General features: G+C 43.1%; 1 protein-coding gene across 7 annotated transcripts in view; it reads left to right on the top strand.

Moving 5' to 3' along the window:
- The window catches only part of SIN3A (SIN3 transcription regulator family member A), a 104,672-nt gene that overhangs the window by 38,321 nt on the left and 44,544 nt on the right, over positions 1 to 21,807 (top strand). For all 7 annotated transcript variants that reach the window (XM_040342978.1, XM_040342980.1, XM_040342977.1 and 4 more), the window contains 9 exons: positions 5,008 to 5,097; positions 7,063 to 7,181; positions 8,505 to 8,715; positions 10,633 to 10,749; positions 11,959 to 12,197; positions 12,460 to 12,643; positions 14,276 to 14,858; positions 16,703 to 16,872; positions 20,342 to 20,515. In XM_040342978.1, the coding sequence (XP_040198912.1) occupies positions 5,008 to 5,097; positions 7,063 to 7,181; positions 8,505 to 8,715; positions 10,633 to 10,749; positions 11,959 to 12,197; positions 12,460 to 12,643; positions 14,276 to 14,858; positions 16,703 to 16,872; positions 20,342 to 20,515 (1,887 nt within the window). The remainder of the gene's footprint in view (positions 1 to 5,007; positions 5,098 to 7,062; positions 7,182 to 8,504; positions 8,716 to 10,632; positions 10,750 to 11,958; positions 12,198 to 12,459; positions 12,644 to 14,275; positions 14,859 to 16,702; positions 16,873 to 20,341; positions 20,516 to 21,807) is intronic.

Raw genomic sequence — 21,807 nt, 5'->3', positions numbered from 1 at the left:
CCCCTTATTGTGTATTTACTTAAATATACAAAGAGCTAGAAAGAGTTGTAAAAAGAAGAAGGAAAGAAAAAAAAACAGAGGAAAAAACACAAAAAAGAAAAGAAGGACTCTAAGTCCGTCTAGAATATAGTGAAGGGTGTAGGGGTTGATTCCCTTATTGTGTATTCACATTAAGTGTCAAAGGTAGGAGGGCAGAGGAGAAAAAAAAAAAAAAAAAAAAAAAAAAAAACGAGACGCGAGGGAAGGAGGGGGCCCCATAATGGTTCCCCCCAACGGTCTCTCTATTCCCCTCCACTCTCTCCCCCCCCACCACCCCCCTCCCTCCCCCTAGCCCTAAAATCCCTCCATCCCTTCCAAGTCCTTTCATATCTTGGCCCAGACTCTACCTGAAAGGACCATAACTCCTCCATCACTTGCATTTTATCAATTTCTTGGAGCCATTCCCCTATCGAGGGTACTCTTTTTTCCCTCCAGTTCCTAGGTATTAGTGCCTTGGCTCCGTTCAGTAGGAACGGGACCAAGGAGCCTCTGTATTTTTTCCTGGACATACTTGTAGTGTGGAACAAACATTCCCATGGGTCATATCTTATCTCATATCCACTGATTTTTTTAATCAGACCTAGTATCTCCCGCCAATATACCTGGATGAGGGGGCATTGCCACCATATGTGGGCATGAGTTCCCTCCATCCCACACTCCCTCCAGCATAGGGGGGACGCCTCACTGTTAATTCTGTGTAGTTTAGTTGGTACATAGTACCATTTAGTAAGTAACTTATAGTTGGTTTCTTTTACTTTTGCATCCATCGTTGTGGCCTGCACATATTCTAGCACCTGCCTCTTCTTCTTATTGGATATAGTTTGATTAAGTTCTATTTCCCAGCTTTCTATCATTTTCAATTTTCCTACCTCTATCTTGGTTGTCAACATCTTGTAGAGACTTGATATTCCCCTTTTCCCAGGTTCCTCTTGGGTCATAAGTTTTTCCCATTGATTTAGTTCATTCGTAGTTCGCAGGGGCTTCGACAAAGTGCCGACAAAATGTTGGACTTGTCTGTGTCTCCACCTATCTCCTGGGTACTGTCCGTATTTCTCTTGAAGTTCCCCCACCGGGCGCACTTCATTTCCTTTTATTATATCCTTTAATCTTGGAGTGTCTGAAGTTGCCCACTTCCGGAATAATCCCCCCTCCTTGCCAGGAGGAAAGAAATCCGTACCTGTAAGCGGCAACAGCGGGCTATTATAGGGCAATTTATTTTTCTTATAGACCTTATCCCATATTCTAAAAGTTTCTTTTGTTATTACTGGAGTGTCCAGGGGTAGTCCTCTATATTGCCTCGGTACCCATATTATATTTCCCAGCTCTTTCTTACTTAAACTTTCTTCGACTTCTACCCACTTTTTTTTACTTCCCCCCTCCCCCTGCGCCCAATCTGTAATCCTCCTCAGTACTGCCGCCTCATAGTACCTTCTGAAGTCTGGCAGCTGTATTCCTCCTTCCTCTTTAGATCTAATCAGAGTCTCCACTGCTATACGCGGCTTTTTCCCCCTCCATATGAAACCTCCTATTATCCTATCCAGGATTTTAAAATATATTTCTGGGATTTTTATCGGGAGTGTTTGAAAAATATAAAGAATTTTAGGCAGAATCATCATTTTTATAGTATTCACCCTTCCCCACCATGATACTCTATCTATCCTATATCCTTTTAAGTCTGATTTTACCTTATTCAGTAGTAGTATATAATTGTCTTCATAGAAGCACTTTTCCCTGCAGGACAAGTATATACCTAAATATTTCACCCTCCTTTGCTTCCATTTAAATGGATAGAGCCCCTCCAATTCCCTACGATCCTTTGGACTTAATGATATACTTAGTGTCTCCGTTTTGTCTCTATTAATTTTGAGATTCGAGATCTCCCCATACTGTTCATATTCCGCCATTATTTTAGGCAGTGTCTCCCTAGGGTTAGATACAAATAGCATCATGTCATCCGCAAAGGCGGATATCTTGTGCTCTCTTCTCTCTAGTTTTATCCCTTCTATGTCCTGATTCTTCCGTATTGTTTCCAATAAAGGCTCCAATGACAGGACGAATAGGATAGGCGAAAGCGGGCAACCTTGCCGGGTTCCATTACAAAGTGAAAAGCTATCAGAAAGGGTGCCATTCACCCTCACCCTAGCCGAGGGATCCGAATACAGAGCCCCTATCCACCTCAGCATACTTGGACCAAATCCTATATGGGATAAGTTTGCAAGCATAAATTCCCATTCTAGCCTGTCAAATGCCTTTTCGGCGTCTAGAGACAGGAATACTACTGGTTCTTTGTTCTTTTTAGCTTTTTGCAACAGAAATATTACTCTTAAGATGTTTTCTCTCGTTTCTCTCCCGGGTACAAACCCTGCTTGATCGTTATCTATCAGGCCTGTCAAGAGCGGCCTAATTCTCTCGGCAAGAATTTTAGAATAAATTTTTATGTCCACATTTATTAAAGATATCGGCCTATAGCTGGCACACAAGGAGGGGTCCTTATCTTCCTTCCCTATCAAAGTTATGTGAGCGTTCAGAGATTCCTTACGTATTGCCAAGCCCCCCCCTATTGAGTTCATGTACTTCTGAAAAAAAGGCACTAGTATCTCCCCAAACCTTTTATAATATAGTGACGTAAACCCATCGGGGCCGGGACTTTTCCCCATTTTGATGCTCCTAATCACTTGACTTATTTCTTCTTTTGTTATTTCTTTCTCTAAGTCACTTATTACTTCCTCTGCTAGGCCTGGGGTCTTCACCTTTTCTAAGTATTGTTTAATTTTTTCCCTTCTATTCTGAATTTCTATTTCCCCTTGCCCCTTGTTGACATTATATAGGTTTTGGTAGTAATCACAAAATGTTTTAGTTATCTCACTAGTGGAGTGTCTCATTTCCCCGTTTCTATCTTTTATTTTCAGAATAGAGTTCAGTGTGTTTCTTGGTTTTAGGGTCCTTGCTAGCAGACTCCCTGGTTTATTACCTAGAGCATAGAATTTATTATTCACATTATTAAAGATCCATTTCGTTTCCTGCTCCAGGAGGTCCCGGAGCTCTTCTCTCTTGCTAGTTAGGGCCCTTAGAACCTGCTCTGCCTGTATTTTTTTATGCTTCCATTCGAGGACCTGGATTTCTTCTAATAATGTTTGTTTCCGTACCTGTCTAATCTTCCTCCTCTTGACTTTCTCTGCTATCAACCGCCCTCTCACATATGCCTTGTGTGTTTCCCAGAGCGTGGCTGGATCGATGTTTTCTATATCATTTTCTTTGAAGAATGTACTCATATCCCTACCTAGATCATCGGCTGTCTTGGTGTTATTTATTAGGGACTCGTCTAATCTCCACACTGGACACCCATCCGGGATCTCCCCTACGTCTAAGGATAGTACCACTGGGGCATGATCTGACAGTGTTATAGATTTTATTTCTATCCTTGTCAGTCCTTCAAGCAGCCGATGATCTAGGAGGACATGGTCTATTCTTGAATAAGACCCATGGACCCCTGAAAAATATGTGTAGTCCTTATCTTTTGGATGGAAGATTCTCCAGGCGTCCACCATTTGCATCTGATATAATTTATGTTTAACCATTCTGAGATATTTCCCCTCCGATCTCAATGAGATCGGTTGAGTGTCTAATAGAGGATCAAATACAAAGTTTAGGTCGCCTGCCAGAATCACCATACCTTCTCTGAATCCTTCTAATTTATTTAAAATCTTTCTCAGATAGACGGCTGGCCTTACATTAGGACAATACACATTTACCAATGTGTACCTCCTATTCATAATTGTACCCTTGACAAACAGGTATCTTCCATCGGGATCAACCTCTGTGGCTTCTAGAGAGAACCCTGTGTTTCTATCGAGCCCTATTGCGACTCCCTTTGCCCTTTTATTCGGGGAATAGCTATGAATCCAAATGGGGAAATCCTTTGAGTTTAATCTAGTTTTTGATGTTATTTTTAGGTGGGTTTCCTGAAGGAACACTATTTTGGCCGAGAGTCTCTTCATCTCCTGTAGTATTTGATACCGCTTACTTGGGCTGTTTAACCCTCGTACATTGTATGTAGCAATCTTTAATGCAGCCATTTCCTATATTTCGCTTTTTTTTCCCCTCCTGAATAGGGAGGACATATCATATCTCCACAGGACATGAGAAACTCCAGGCCCTTTCTCAATATATATATAGACCAAACCATGCATCAAACTCATATCAAAGTAGGAAAACTTAATCCGAGTACCTTGAGACCATATATATAACATATACCCCCCACCCTCTCCCACCCTACCCCCAACACATTGAACCTCAATGCTAAGACTCACTCGGTCTGTGCCCATCCAGGCCACTTGCCGAGTGGGCCTTACTTTGGGATGTCTATCATGACCCCCCATTACCCAGGCCTCGTCCACTAAATTGGGACGGCTCCTGGTCCAGGGACGGCATATCAGCTCCATATTACCCCCTCCCCAAGTGACAGCCATTTATTCTTTGTCTAGATATTAAACCTACTACGATCCTTTAGCAAGAGGGAGACTGGGTAATGGGCAGGTAGAAGGCAGAGGGCAATCCCCGCGGGTCCTGATAACCAGCCCCCCTTGTTTCCCCGCCTCCCACCCCACCCCCCCGCATACCCATGACATTTTTGTACCTCTTACCTGCATAGAGCTTTTGTGATCAAGGTGAACTATCCCTTTTTAAGAGGTTAATCTAATTTTATGGAGATTGAGACAGGTGACGTGGGAACATGTTAGTTGTAGCAGATACAGATAGAGGGAGGCTATAATGTTGGATAGATTAGGGCCAGAGCAAGGAGATCGTGATATTGGAGTCTGCAAGAGGTACTGGGTATTGGCTTGGGCCTCAGCCCATTAGATTTGTGTGGAGTTATGTGGTAAATTTCTTTGGTGGACTGTTGGCATGTGCAAGAAGGTGGTTGTCCGTTTCCTTTTCATTGACCAGTTGCGTTCTTTTGTCCTGCAGAAGAAGCCTAAAATACTTATCCCGAAGGATCCGTCCTTGACAGATGCAAACAAGCATGGGGCAGGGGCAGAATCTCAGTTTTTTGATAAGGTGAGTGCAAATATTTCTTTGGGCTTTTTCTGCTGTTTGAAAAACATTGTCTCCTGTTACCTCATTTAGAAATAATACAGTTCTACATTTAAATATACTTGGTACATTACTCCTGTACTAGCATGTTGTGAAGGCATTTTCTGTACTCTAAAGCAGTGGTCTCCAAACTGTGGCCCGGGGGCCAGATGTGGACCTTTCCTTGTCTTTATCAGGCCCTTGGGACACTTCCTCCCGCTGATACAAGGCACTATTCCTTCTACCCCAAAACCGTGGCATAATTCCTGTCACTGATACCAACAATAGGGTACTATTCCTAACGCAGACTCCAACAATGGGGCACTGACACCAATGATGGGACACTATTTCTCCCATTGGCACCAACTGCAGGGCCCTATTCTTACTACTGACATCGATTATGGGGCACTGTTCCTTCTCCTGATACCAATGATGGGGGACTATTTCTCACACTGACACCAATGATGGGGGACTATTTTTTTCCTCTGACACCAATAATGGAGCTCAAAGTCTAAAAGACAGTTAACTGGCCCTTTATTCTGAAAGTTTGGAGACCCCTGCTCTAAAGCTATGAGGAGGCTTTTTCCAATGGTCACTCTATGGTGGATATTTTTTGTTGATATCAAAGTCACGTTCTAGATTTTCATTCCTTTTTTAAAAGGATGGTTCACTTTACAAAAAAGCTGCCTATGCAGGTAAGGGATGTTTGCAGATTAAAACAAATGTTGCAGCTCTGACTAAAGATGAATACCACCCTTGCTATAAGTGTAGTCCATTTACATACCTTATGACAGCCCTCGAAATTTACACTCGCCTGCTCGCATTTTTTGAGGGCTGGCGAGTGTGGGCTGCCTGGGAGCAGGGGGGGGCGAGCAAGGAGAGGAGAGAGGAGTTTCAGCCAGAGTCCCCCCCCCCCCCCACATTATTGCAGCCAACCTTTGCTGGGTAGGAGAGGAGCCGCCACGTTCAAACCGCGGGGAACATGACCGCCTTTAATTCAATAGCTGTGTTCCCCCGCCGTGCGCAAAATATACAGCCCCCCCCCCCTGTCCGGGAAACTTTGATAGACAGATCACCCATCCCAGGATTGGATGGGTGATTTGTCTATCAAAGTTTCCCAGACGGAGGGGGGGGCTGTATATGACGCGCGCGTCAAAACACGGCTATTGAATTGAAAGCTGCCATGTTCCCCGCGGTTTGAACAACGCGGCGGCTCCTCTCCTACACAGCAAAGGTTGGCTGCAATAGTGTGGGGGGGGGGGCACTCTGGCTGCAAGAGAGTGTGGGGGGGGGCACTCTGGTTGCAATAGTAGACATGGGCAGGCTGCATTTTTGGGCATGGATAAAGTTGTTGTTAATATTTTATTTTTATAACTTAATTCTGCATAAAACATTTAAGTGTCATTTCATGAGATTTTAGGGCCTGTCTAGGGGCGGGATTAGGGGGCGGGACATGGTAGGGGTTGGGAGGGGTAACTGGGGGCGAGTACGCCTTGAGGCCTGGCTAGTAGCTCAGGACTTGAAATGTTGAGCCCTGCCTTATGATGCCTAAATGGAATACTCCCAGGACTTTGCTAAGTGAGGCCTAGTCATCACTGCTCACCTCTATCACAGGAGTGAGCTCTTTCTCTGGTTCAAATCCCATTGTTTTCTCCCCTGATACAGTAGCTTTGAGCTCAGCATTTGAGAGCTCACTCCTGTGATGGTGGAGGATGACTAGGCCTCACTTGGCAATGTCCTTGGAGTATTCCAGTCAGGTTTCATAAGATATGTAAATGGACTACACCTATAGCAAGGGATTTATTCAACTTTAGGCAGAGCTGCATAGTTTTTAGCTATAGATGCCCCTTATCTGTTTAGGCAGTTTTGTGGTAAAGGCAAACGTATTCCTTTTAAGTTTGGAAATGTTAAGCACCCATTTTATTTTTACACATCTGTTGTCTTTTATAGGTTCGTAAAGCTCTTCGAAGCGCAGAGGCCTATGATAACTTCCTGCGATGTCTGGTGATCTTCAATCAGGAGGTTATATCTCGGTCAGAACTGGTGCAGTTAGTTTCTCCATTTCTTGCGTAAGTTTCTATCATCCCATGCAATGAATTTTCTTTTGCCTTTTATTTTTGATAATGCAAAACTCCCTACAAGTTTATTAAACTAATTGCAAGACAAAGGGGATTATTTACGAAAGGCAAATTCACTTGCACTTGAAATTTCACTGAAAGTGCACCTGGAAGTGCAGTCTCTGTAGATCTGAGGGGGACATGCAAGGGAGATAAAAAAACATTTTAGCTTGCACATGATTGAATGATAAAATCAGCAGAGCTTCCCCTCATTTTAGATCTACCCCTCATATTTACAGTGACTGCACTTCCAAGTGCAATTTCATGTGCACTTGTAGTGCAAAGTGGATTTGTCTTTTGTAAATAACCCCCAAGGTCGCCACCACTTAAACAGTGTACGATACCAGTTTGTAATGGGATTATTACATGGCGATAATTTTAAAGCACATCTTATGTTAAACAGTTGTCAAACACACACTAGGGAAAGGAATGCTGATTAGTTGTAGTCTCTACATAAACAATGCTATCAATATTTGTGTGTGTTTGTCATGGCGAATAGTGTGGTTTAATACACTCCTTTGAATGTGAGAGGTTGGTTGGAGAAGATGAAGGGAACATATAATCTTATGCAGGGCAAAGGGACATGGTTACTTTACATGCACTCCCCTGCAGCACATACTACTCTTCTCTTCACTCCCCCGTTGCTGTATTTAGATACTGGGAGGTAAGAAAATATTTTGAGTATGGAGGAGCATGAGACTGATGGGGCTCTGTTCCAAGTCCTGTGTAAAGCTGGCCATACACTCTTCACATTGAACCATTCAAAATTTGCCCAGAAGGTGACTGTATTAGAATTCCTCAAAATGTAAAGTGAATGGAGCCAGGCAGAAAATTGTCAGCCAAATAGCGACTGCATCCAATCCGATGCAGTTGTTTGGGTTCTTTCAAAGTCGGCTGAGCTGAGAAAATACAGTGGCTCCAGAGGGGGATTCTTCCATCCATGTTTTTTTAGCATGTATGGCAGAATCCGTGCATGTCCAGTTTAACTTCTGACTGGAGCCACTCCGCGCTTAGGCAGTGGTTTATTTCCTTGCTTCTAGTGGCTAAATAGAGTGATGAGAAGCATAGGACAAAGGAAAGAGGTGTATGTGTTGCTGGGGGGGTATAATTAAAGCAAATGTGCCGTTTTTGCCCTGCATGGACAAAAGAAAAGCTTTGTTTTGAACTTAAGGTGAATCTGCTGTGCTTAAGAAAAAAAAAAGGAAAAAATCTTTCTTTATTGCATAAATGGTTATGATACTTTTTGTTTTCTGTGTTGGTACTCTTTATAAACAGGAAATTTCCTGAGTTGTTCACCTGGTTTAAAAACTTCTTGGGTTACAAGGAGTCTTCACATCTGGAAAGCTTCCCTAAAGAGCGAAATACAGAAGGTATTGCTATGGAGATTGACTATGCGTCGTGCAAGCGCCTGGGCTCCAGCTACAGAGCACTTCCTAAAAGCTTCCAACAGCCTAAGTGTACGGGAAGAACGCCGCTCTGCAAAGAGGTGAGGGATATGATTTCTACGATAGTTTTTTTTTTTTTTGTAAACATTTTTGATATAATCCTATAGAACTACAGCTTTTGTACCACTGAAACAAATATTTTGTGCAAGTTTGAATAAATACTTGCCACAGACCATTTGTACTACAGTCTTTTCCATTCCTGTGTTTAATACATTTCAGTAAAGAATGCAGGAGATGGAGGAATGGCAAGGTACAGATGACATTCGTATTGTAGAATAATATGAAGGGAGGACTTGCCGCTTGCCTAACGCAGATTTACTGCAGCAGACGTACGTGATTCAGCCGTTCCGGGGCGCACGGCTGCTGTCCCGGCTATCCTGCCATTTGCCGCAGCACAAGCCGATCAGTGGTTCCTGGCCCAATGATCTATGGCCGGAACCTGCCGATCGCCTGAGCGAATGACAGAAGAGAGCCCTTTGTAGGTAAATAATACAGGGCTCTTTGCTGTCATAGATGTACCGTGTTTTTTATTTTATTTTTTTCTCCCTGCAAAGCAAGGAGTAAAACGCGCACACACAGTAAACCTTGTTGGGCACACATCTAACACCTTGATCGCCCTAGATGTTGAGACGTATGTTTTTTTGTTTTTTAAATCCTTCTATCCTAGATGGATGCCGCATCTATGTTATGCTGCACGTGTCCGTAACGGTGAGAACTGAGTGATCAGACACCTGATTGCTCAGTTCTTCCCTCCGTTTTGAGCAGGGATCCATGTCTGTCAGTCTCCAGCTTTCTGCTCTGCACCCCACCCCATCTCACTGAAGCGCTGGGCTGTGGAAGGGTCAGGAGCGGGTGGCTCGCTGAGAGGCTGAACCTAGTGCTGCTCCTGGGTGGATCCTGACCATATGGTCGCAAACTTTCCCCACTGTGGACCGGCTTTGTGATATCTGTAGGCTGAAAACGGATCCATAGATGTGCAGAAGAAGGAGCTTTGGCTATACTTCTCCTTTTTAACCCCTTTCCCAGCCATTGTCATTAGTACAGTGACCTTATATATAATATATGATCGCTGTATTTGTGCCACTGGCAGTGATAGTTACTCAGTTTCTACCCCCCCAAGCACCAGTTAGTGTCAGTGCGACAGACAATCACTGTCCCATTAGAAGTCACTGATCATCGACAATACTAGTATTAAAACATTTTAATTAGAAATTCATAATTTTTTATATAAATATTTTTTAATTAGTTTCCTGTCCTGTAGACACAGCAGGAAGTGCAGAAATCACTCAAAGGCGAGGTAACCTCTTAGTTGTCATGGAAACAAGCGCCCACATTAGATTTCTTTTTTATTCTGGTGACAGCTCAAAATTTCAGATTTCCCTCCACTTTCAGTCCCTGTAACAATGGTAATCAAGAAAAAAAGTAAATCTAGCAATAGCACAGAGCGCAATAAAAACCTAGCAGTGGTTCTAACCCCCTTACCATTCTGCCCAAAATAAAAATAAGAAAACAAATATGTAAAGTATTTTATTATACTTTAGGCCAGGGACATGGTGTTGTTCAGATAGTGGCAGCTTACATATTTCTATCCTCACACGTTCACCCTATGGATTAGGTTAAAGGTAAATTGTCAATTTCGCATATTAACTTTTTGTATTGATGGTTGGTTTTTTGGGGGCGGGCAGGGGGGGGATTTCTGCATTTCTTATATTGAAGTGTAGATGCTTTGATGCTAGGCCGTGGAGGCTGCTATGACTATAGGTTCACCCCTATTTTCAAGTACTCTGGTTTCCTTCCACAAACTAAAAAATATGCCAATGGATACATTGGCTCCCATGCAAAATTAGCCTTCATTTTGAATTTTATATTGGGATACGGATGGTAGGTTTTGGGGTCTAAGTGAATAGTTTGTTCTTGGTAAAGGTGGAGTAATTTTAGCTGTTTTCCTTCATGCACAGGTCCTGAACGACACGTGGGTTTCCTTTCCCTCTTGGTCAGAAGACTCCACCTTTGTTAGTTCTAAAAAGACACAGTATGAAGAGCACATATACCGCTGTGAGGATGAGCGCTTTGAGGTGAGAATACATTTTGTTTTCTTATTTTAAATTTTTCTTACTACCTTTTTATTTAAAAGCAGGGATTCATTTTTGGACTGCATGCAGCATGGGCTAAAAAAAATCATAGGGGTCAGGAGGACAGTGTTCGGACACCTCTATAACTCAATCCTAGTTTTTGCCATCCCCCTTTTTTTTTTTTTTTTGTAAAGGCTCAAGTTTTGTTACCCTAATGCATTCTCTGCATTAAGGTATACAACCTTTTATGTACAGCTGCCCCCTCCTAAATACTTACCTGAGCCCGATCTTGATCCAGCGCTGTACCTAAAAGCAACAGTGCTGCTTTCTCTCCCCCCTGCATGATTTTTTGGCTCATGTTACTGTTAATCAAATCCAGTGACGGAGCGGGGGTCGGGGCCGAGCCACACGAGTGCACCCCTAGCAGGGGGGGGGGGGTGAACTTGGCTGAAGAGCCAAGGGTGCTGGTGGGGGGCTAGACGAGGAGGATTGGGGCTGCTCTGTGCAATACCATTGCATAGAGCAGGTAAGTATGACTTTGTTTTTAAAACTTTTACAATCACTGAATTGGATTTTTTTTAAATGGCTTGCCAACTTCTACATGGGATTTACAGGTTCCTTCCTAGCATGTTAAAGCTAAACCCGGTGATTAGAATGTATTGTCTATATAAATGTATTTTTACTTGGATCTTGGTGTGCTTTGTGTATTTCTTCCAGAGCTATGCAGTAATCCTGTGTGAAACCTTGCCTCTGTGTGGGAGCTTCCTGGAACAAAGACCGGTCATTGCTGCTCTCTCACCATGTGAAGGGTGACTGGTCTTGTCTTTATCCCCTCTTATAGTTTTTACATACCGCCTGTAAAGGTAGGGCCTGTTGGGTCCCTTCCACGGGCTCTGCGCAGGCATGGGGTCACTGCCACTTTAACAAGGCAATATCTGGGTTTACGAAGGCATCTGGTGCACACAGAGTGGATTTATATCTTTTAAGGCTATTGAATATATTTAAATGAATGAATAAATGACTTGTATAGCGCTACACATGCGAACTGAATCGCCGCTAGGCGCTTTTTCCAGCCTATGTCTTGGCTGGTGCAATCATTTTACCCCGTAGGATCTGGACACGCTTGTAAATAAGTTTTGTTCTTTCTACTCTTCTTGAATGAAAACTTTGAAGTCTTTGAGTGCTTACAGATAAATTTGTGTGTTTTTTCAGCTGGATGTTGTATTGGAAACCAATCTGGCTACCATAAGAGTACTCGAGTCCATTCAGAAGAAGCTTTCACGGTTATCTGCGGAGGACCAGGCTAAGTTTCGTTTGGACAACACTTTAGGAGGAACATCTGAAGTCATACACCGGAAAGCTCTTCAAAGGATATACGCCGACAAGGCTGCTGACATTATAGATGGTCTTAAGAAAAACCCAGCTGTTGCCGTCCCAATTGTATTAAAGAGGTTAGTGTATTGTAGGTGATATGACCGGCAGGGCTCTTTTGCCTTAATTTGCATTGTACATAAATGGCTCAGAATGCTGAGTTTAGTGTATTACTTTCATCTGAGATTCTGGTTTGTATGTTTTTTATTTAAATCCCTTTTTATTGTTTGTTTTTCTGGTATTTACCCAATTTTTTTTCTTACTCGCTGCTTTTGAGTTACCTTTTCTGTTTGTTTGAGTTGCCTCTAACTAGTCTCTTGATACCTTTTGTGCCGTGTGAAGGTTGAAAATGAAGGAAGAGGAATGGAGGGAAGCACAACGAGGCTTCAATAAGATCTGGAGGGAACAGAATGAAAAGTACTACCTGAAATCGCTAGATCACCAGGGTATAAATTATAAACAGACTGACACAAAGATTCTCCGCTCGAAGAGTCTGCTAAATGAAATAGAAAGCATCTATGATGAGGTAAGCATATGCTTATTGACCAATGCAAGCTTTGGATTTAGGCCTCGTTCACACACATGCATTTTTAGTGCCTTTTGCAGATTTGCACTGCAGTCCATTTAACGTGGTTTCCTATGGAACACGTTTTGTAGTCCAAATATGCAAAAAGCACTTAAAATGCATAGGTGTGAACCAGGCCTTGTCCTGCATGTTCTGCTGCTTTTAGGTGGGACATCCACATATCTGTTTATGGAATACACTTATAAAAATATGCGCCAACAAATGTGAGAGTCGCAACAAAAATGATCCTGTGTAAACTGGCATATCAACTCCAAATTCTATTACGATACTCCTTTTTAAAAAGGACAACGGGCAAAAAATATTTGAATAATTTGTATAGTTATTTGCCCATATCTGCCGTTCTTTGTTTAGAGATGGCTTTCCCTAAACTAGACTGGTTAGACTGACCGAACGCTGCAGCATGCTCTGGAAATTTTGCATGCACTTCTGTGCAGCACTGGTCCTTTTCCTGTTCTCAAAAGTGCCATTCTTAACCACTTGCCAACCGCCTAACGAATATACGCTAGCAGAATGGCTTGTGTGGGCAAACAATTGTACCTGTACGTTGCTTTGAAAACCCTGCCGTGCATTTCCCTGTTCTGCCTAGTGACAGGCCAGTGATCTACTGCTCCCTGCGATTGGAAGCAGTGATCCGTGTCTTATCACTCGTAGCCGAGCCCCCCCCCAGGTGAAACAAAAACGTGTCCACCGCCCCCATCTATTGCTGGCAATCGCACAGTAAGTGGCATAGGAAGGCTAACGCAGATAACAACAAAACCTGGGGAATGCCCAGGTAAAAACCAAGCCTCCTTACCGACCAGCCTGCAGAACAACCCCCCACAGTTAGAATTGCTCCCTAGGACACACTTAACCCCTTCATTGCCCCCTAGTGTTTAACCCTTTCCCTGCCAGTATCATTTACACAGTAATCGGTGCATTTTTATAGCACTGATTGCTGTATAAATGAAAATGGTCCCAAAATAGCATCAAGTGTCCGCCATAATGTCGCAGTCACAATAAAGATCGCTTGAAGCGATTTTAGTTTGCATTTGCAGCGCTATACAAGTTATTCACACTCGCAGCCATTATTAAAAAAAAAAAAATTAATAAAAATGCCATAAAACTATCCCCTATTTTGTAGACTAACTTTTGTGCAAACCAAACAATATACGCTTATTGTGATTTATTTTCTTTTTTCCCCAAAATATGTACAAGAATACATATCGGCCTAAACTGAGGGGGGGGGAATAGGAGATATACTATAAATAAAAATTTGGGGGGGGGGGGGGGTATTTATTATAGCAAAAAGTAAAATATTGCTTTTTTTGTTTGGGTACAGCATCACACGACCGCACAATTGTCGGTTAAAGCAACGCAGTGCCGAATTGCAAAAAGTGCTCTGGTCAGGAAGGGGGTAAATTCTTCCAGGGCTGAAGTGGCCTTAAAGTGGAACTTCCTCTTTTGGGTGGACTTTCTCCAACAGCACAGCTGTAGTTCCTAATTAAAATGATAAATGTGTATGTAACATACCATATACTCTTATGATCACTTTGCTCTGCTCCTCTAATTGCTGTATTCTCTCTTCACTAATAGCGACAAGAACAAGCATCGGAAGACAATTCTGGAGTCCCCTCAGGACCTCACCTAACATTGATCTATGAGGACAAACAGATACTGGAAGATGCAGCTTCTCTTATCATCCACCATGTGAAACGACAGACTAGTATTCAGAAGGAAGACAAATATAAGATCAAACAGATTGTTTACCATTTCATCCCAGACCTGCTCTTTGCCCAGCGAGGGGAGCTGTCTGATGTTGAGGAGGAAGAAGATGAACAGACAGATGAAACGGAGGATGGGGTTACCAAGAAACACAATGGGGTTGGGGGTGGTGGGGGCAATAGCCCACCAAAAGCCAAGCTGTTGTTTGGAAACTCTGCAGCGCAGAAGTTTAGGGCCATGGAAGACGCTTACAACTTGTTTTATGTTAACAACAACTGGTACATCTTTCTGCGTCTGCACCAGATACTCTGCTCCCGCCTCCTGCGCATTTATAACCAAGCAGAAAAACAGGTGGAAGAGGAGATGAGGGAACGGGAATGGGAAAAAGAGGTACTTGGGCTGAAGAGGGAAAAGAATGACAGCCCAGCCATACAGTTGAGACTGAAAGAGCCACGTAAGTAACAGTGGGGAAATCATTAAAAAAAAAAAAAGTTTTGAGATTTCGGGGATATTTGATAGAGGTGTCCTCCCCCCCCCTTTTTTTTTTTTTGTCCCACCTCTAGATGTCCCCTGTTTATGCATAGCTTTTCTTTTGCTTTCATTCCTATTATTTTTTTCTAACCACAGGTTTTGTTTTGTTTTTATGATCTCCAATATGTTAAATATGTTCAACTAACCTCCTATAAAAAAATGTATCACCCCTCCACTAACTGCTTCCATTGAATCTGAAAAAGCAGTGAATGGGGATGTACACATTGCAGTGTGACAAATGATCCCCTCCGTCATATGCGCAACGCTAGTGCAAATGAGCCCTTGATGCAATAAAGATAGGTCACCTCCCTGCCCTCTGTCTGATTGGACAGAAACGCAGTAGCAGATCATCCTTAACGGCATTAACTGGTGTTTCTCAATATCTGCCTGGAGTTTGTTTCAAAGTACTTAAAGGGGTTGTAAAGGTACAATTTTGTTTTCCTAAATAGCTTCCTTTACCTTAGTGCAGTGCTCCTTCACTTACCTCATCCTTCCATTTTGCTTTTAATTGTCTTTATTTCTTCTGAGAAATCCTCACTTCCTGTTCTTCTGTCTGTAACTACACACAGTAATGCAAGGCTTTCTCCCTGGTGTGGAGTGTCGTGCTCGCCCCCTCCCTTGGACTACAGGAGAGTCAGGACGCCCACTAACACACAGCTCCTTTCTCTATCTGCAACGTAGAGAGCGCCCTGACTCTCCTGTAGCCCAATGGAGGGGGCGAGCACGACACTCCACACCAGGGAGAAAGCCTTGCATTACTGTGTGGAGTTGCAGACAGAAGAACATGATTTCTCAGAAGAAATAAAGACATTTAAAAGCAAAATGGAAGGACGAGGTAAGTGAAGGAGGACTGCACTAAGGTAGAGGAATCTATTTAGGAAAAAATATGTACCTTTACAACCCCTTTAATATAAGGAGTATAGCCTGGCACACTCTACTACTACTAGTTTTTTTTTTTTTGCTCTGGTCAAAGCGGCTGTACGAATGATCCTGACATCAGTACAGTGATCTCCCCCGCTGAGCTATTGTGTTTTGACAGGGTGACCCCCCCCCCCCCCCCCCCCCTCAGACGGAACGCTCAAATCGGCACGCCACCATTGGCTGAAAACGCTGATTGGTAGCCGGTTGGCTGCTGGTTTTCCAGCATGCACGTCCAAACAGCCAGCTTCTGTTGTAACGAGTGGCCTACACACAGGCCGAATGTTGGACAGTTTTTATTGAAGCGGCCGATGGTCGTCCGACATTCGGCCCATGTGTACGCGGCTTCAGAAGTACACATTAGAGGAGCCTGAGCCTCTACTGTTCCCTCTGGCACATGATCTCCAGAACTCTAGTATGTCATCCTAAAATGTGCGTCTTGCCCTACATGTGTATTGCTTTGAATAGTGGTGGGGAAGAATACTTGCAGGCATATCTAGGCGAGCGTGACTGCTTATGTTTTTCATATTTATGTGCCACATTCAGAGTTTGTATTTGCTACTGTAATTGTGATCTATAGACAACAGAATTCCTTCCTGCCTGATGGAGGGTAGTTTGCAAAAACTGAAGTTTCCTATAACAACCTTGGGCAAAGCTACGAGTAACTGCTAAAGTTTATGTACATCGGCTGCCACGTATTATTGCTGTTCCACTTTAGTTGGCTTCACAAATGGCCACCATCCAACAGTAAGATGTTTTCTCGAAGCCATTAGAAATGTGTTTATACATGCATTGTAATTTATTACATGAATATTTTGACAAGTGTGTATTATCCAACTTGTTCTACAGTGGATATAGAGGCTGTGGATTATTACCCAGCTTTCCTAGACATGGTTCGGAACCTGCTGGACGGGAATATGGACTCAAACCAGTATGAAGACTCCCTGCGGGAGATGTTTACCATCCATGCCTTCATTGCCTTTACTATGGATAAACTGATCCAGAGCATAGTCAGGCAGGTGAGTGCTGGAAGAATGTATTTCTTGTGACATGAAGGGCTTATGATCGCATATATAAATCGAGCCCAGCCATAAATTTAAAGTATATGTGATTCCTTACCTTGTAAAACAACCCATCCAGTTTAAAATGGAAATGAAAGGCGAAACATTTCTGTGTAGATAAACATTACTATTTTTCCTGCCTGGGCTCGGGTGCCCCCATAGTAAGCTGCTTGCAGTGGGGGCAGGAGGGAGGGGCCAGGAGCGCCAGCGGAGGATCCAGGCTGCTCTGTGCAAAACCCCTACACAGAGCAGGCAAGTATAACATGTTTGCTATTTTTAAAGAAAAAAAACCAAAACTTTACAATCACTTTAATCTCTTGTTTTCCTCTTATTGGCTTACATATTCGTTCAGACTTCAGGGAATGTTACAATATGTTTCCCCTATATTATCCATAATGACCTATGCGTCTAATAGCACATTTACTACAAAATGTTCTGTTGTCATTGGATTGAAATTGTGTAAAAATAGCTGCATATGTTTGCCCATCCCCCGTCCCTTTCACTGCATTAAGCTTGGGATGTGGCAGTGAATGTGATCCGTCGCTTTTTATATCTCAGCCAGCATGTTATAACAAAGGATTGTGTGTGACCTGTTGACCTCGGCGCTGAGATTTGATGGGTACATAGTTGCTTACTGTACTTGGTCATCATTATTTCTCTGGGTCATGGTTGGTGGTTTCTTATCTGTTAATGTCACTGAACTGCACACCTCCCACAAGTCGGGGGACTTCTACTACTGTTCTACATTTTTATTATCTTTTTGCTGCCGTTGATAGAATGTGTTCTTGCTTCTCAAATAAGACCTTTGGTGTGGGGTTATAACATACAATGACATGTGATTCCTGCTGATCCTTTTTATCATTGTGGATGTCTGATATTCTGCAATATTGTCATACTTTAAAGCAGTGGTCATCAACCCTGTCCTCAGGGCCCACTAACAGGCCAGGTTTGCAAGATAACTGGAATACATCCCATGTGATTGCAATCACTGAGCAGCAAATGATATCACCTGGGATGTATTCCAGTTATCTTGTAAACCTGGCCTGTTGGTGGGTCCTGAAGACAGGGTTGATGAACACTGCTTTAAAGTTCACCTTCAGAACATGCTTCACCTCCAATCTATCTCACTGTACCCGTGATCCAGTAATCGTGGGTGCAATGCTTTGCAGGCTCCTGTTTAAACAAATAGATGGAAGTTTTTTTCTTTTTTTATTTAACCTGCAAAGTCATGTGCATTTTTTTTTTTTTTACTGAGTGTAAACTTGGTCCTTTAAACACCCATTGCTATAGTGGCCCAAGTCATGCCGTCATTGCCTAGGCCAGTGATGGTGAACCTCAGCACCCCAAATGTTTTGGAACTACATTTCCCATGATGCTTAAAGTGGAAGTTCACCCTAAAAACTATTATTTTACATTAGACTAAGCATAGTAAGGGCATTTACTTTCGGCAGGTCTTTTTTTTTTTTTTTTTTTTTTCTCTCCGTACATATCTTTTTATATTCTGATTTGGTCCAGGGCTTCCGCGTTCTGATGACTCTGGGACTGGGCGTTCCTATCCCTGCCTCAGGGTTCTGATGACTGTGGGACTGGGTGTTTCTAACCTTCGGTTGGATGATTGACGGCTTGTGAAACAGGCGACCTGTCGCACAACGCGCGTCACCAGATTTCCCGAAATAGCCGAGCTGCGAGTCGGCACTATACGGCGTCTGCGCCCGCCGTGTAGAGCTGACTGCGCAGGTGCTGTATAGTTCCGACTCGCAGCTCGGCTATTTCCCGACATCTGGTGACGCGCGTTGTGCGACAGGTCACCTGTTTCACAAGCCGTCAATCATCGAACCGAAGGATAGGAACGCCCAGTCCCGCAGTCATCGGAACCCGGAAGCCCTGGAGAAAAACAGAATATAAAGGTATGTACGGAGAAAAAAAACCTGCTGAAAGTAAATGCCCTTACTATGCTGGCTCTGCTAGATATAATGTTAAAACATTTTTTTGGGGGTAAACCCCCGCTTTAACTACACTGCAGAGTGGATGAGCATCATGGAAAATGTAGTTCAAAAACATCTGGGGTGCCAAGGTTTGCCATCACTGGCCTAGGCTGCAAGTGACATTGTGGATCTTTGGGCAATGTGTGTTGGAGTTGGCAGCTTGTGCGGTTTTATTTATTTTGCCAAAAGCATTGATTGGGTGTGTGTGTGTGTGTATATATATATATATGTGTGTGTGTGTATATGTATATATATATTAGTATATGCAATTAGCGGACCTCCAGCTGTTGCAGAACTATAGTCCCATGAGGCAATCGCAAGACTCTGACAGCCACAAGCATAACACCCAGCTGCAGAGCCATGATGGGACTTGTAGTTTTGCAACAGCTGGAGGTCTGCTAATTGCTTACCCTGCCCTACATTTTTTAATTTGTATTTCTGCGTATTTTTTTTTTCCGCCATTGGCTCATGCTGCTGTCAATCACAGCCATCAAGGAGAGAACAGGGGGCTGGGCAGAGCCACACTTTATCTTTATCTTTTAAATGGACAATGTCAAGTCACAGGAGTGTAGTTTTGGAGCAAACCTGCTCAAGTGTCCGCATATCGAGAGGCTTGCAGCACTGCCAGTGGGGGACCGAAAAAAAGAGGATCAGGTCTGCTCTGTGCAAAACCATTGCACAGAGCAGATAATTATTTACATTTTTGTTATTAAAAAAAAAAAATACCCTTTTAGAATTACTTTACGCTTTTTATCTGTAACGCGCAACGCTCTAAATCCCTTTTTGAAAGGGGGTTTCAAAGTGTACCAACATAAAACTCAATGCAATTAAATTAAAATGTAAAGTGTCCATTCAAACCAATAGATGGATGATTCGATCTCAGTTCGTTCAGCAGAGACTGGTTGAGATCAGAAACCTGTATGGGCGGGCTGATTGTACCCAAGTCAATCCCTCCAACAACTTTGGTACAACCAGTATGCTGAATTTTGACATGCGATTATTGCCAGCAACTACAGCTGCTAGCAAAAATCACTGATATGAAGAATGCTGACCTTCTTTGTCTAGGGTAGCCTTTCTAACATGGAAGTACCATTGAAAAAACGTTCTGTTGTCAAGGAACCCCTGTTAATTCCTATATCTACAGTTCACAAATGTATTAGTCCTTGGGGGGGGGGGGGGGGGGGGGGGTGCTTTTTTATATTTTGCGGTCACTGTGAAGAATCGCTCCATTACAGATGGCTTTTTAGCTATTAGGTGGTGTCAATGGATATTTATCTGAAAGGCAGAAGAAGTTTGCTCAAGAAAACCCCAGTAACCTCTGGCGGAACCCTAGTTGAGAGGCTGGTCTATGGCAATAGTATATGCTTCCTCTGTCATTTATTACTAAAGCATCTCTATCAACAACTTTTTTTTTTTTTTTTTTTTTTTTCCTGCTCCTGTAGCTCCAGCACATAGTTAGTGATGAAATCTGTGTCCAAGTGACTGATGTCTACCTCTCTGAGGGCAGCTGCAATTCCACAGGGGGTCTTCTGGCTACCCAAGCATCACGCAGTCTGAATGAAGCCAACTACCAGCGAAAGTCTGAACAGCTAATGTCAGATGAGAACTGTTTCAAGGTAAGGGGCTTGGTCTTTTTCCTTGTATCTAAGGCTGTTGCAATTTAAAACGAGCAGCTATCCCTTCTGTTGCAGAACAATGTTCAAAGAGGAGGTCCAGTCTCCTGCGTAAAAATGAAGTTCGCAGCTACGAAAACTATAGCTACTGACTTTTAATAAACGGCCACTCGCCTGTCCCACGATCCAGCGGTGTGCCCAACCCAGCCATTTTCATCTGTCCCCAGTGCCAGTATGTTACCTGTGGGCACCCAGCTGTGACAGCTTGTGGCTTCATAGCTGGATGCCCACCTGAGCATGCATGAGCCGTGCTTCACATTGTGAATGGTCCAGATCACACAAATACTTAAAGGGGTTGTAAAGGTAAAAAATGTTTTCCCTAAATAGCTTCCTTTACCTTAGTGCAGTCCTCCTTCACTTACCTCATCCTTCCATTTTGCTTTTAAATGTCCTTATTTATTCTGAGAAATCCTCACTTCCTGCTCTTCTGTCTGTAACTACACACAGTAATGCGAGGCTTTCTCCCTGGTGTGGAGATAGCCTATTGAGGGGGCGAGCAGGATAGTCAGGACACTCCCTACTTTGCAGATAGAGAAAGGAGCTGTGTGGTAGTGGGCGTTCTGACACTCCTGCCCCCCCCCCTCAAGGCTTTCTCCACACCAGGGAAAAAGCCTTGCATTACTGTGTGGAGTTACAGACAGAAGAACGGGAATTGAGGATTTCTCAGAAGAAATAAGGACATTTAAAAGCAAAATTCAAGGATGAGGTAAGTGAAGGAGGACTGCACTAAGGTAAAGGAAACTGTTAAAGAATTTTTTTTTACCTTTACAACCCCTTTTAAGTATAACATTTATTAAAAGTAATAGATAAAGAAAATATGAGCAGACGCATGTGTGATTGCAAGCTCTGAAGACAAAACTGTCTCATTTCAGATTGGGATGTGGTACATGCAGGCTAGTATGTGAGTAAATGACCAATCAAAGTTGTTTGGACATTGATCTCACCTTTTTAAAGGGGGGTAGTGGGCTGGTCATCCTGCATTCCTAAAACCCTTAAGTCACTTAAAGCAGTGGTCATCAACCCTGTCCTCAGGGCCCACTAACAGGCCAGGTTTGCAAGATAACTGAAATACATCACAGGTGATATCATTTGCTGCTCAGTGATTGCCGTATTCTAGTCTGCATCTCGCCAAGGTAATATATAAAACCTGGCCTGTTAGTGGGTCCCGAGGACAGGGTTGATGACCACTGCGTTAAGGTAAAGCGATACATATGTCCCTATATGGCTCCTTGGCC

This window comes from Rana temporaria, chromosome 3 (genome assembly GCF_905171775.1).
Source record: "Rana temporaria chromosome 3, aRanTem1.1, whole genome shotgun sequence".
NCBI lineage: Eukaryota > Metazoa > Chordata > Amphibia > Anura > Ranidae > Rana > Rana temporaria.
The sequence above is the reverse complement of the archived record's forward strand: the minus strand, read 5'-3'. Positions and strand labels throughout refer to the sequence as shown.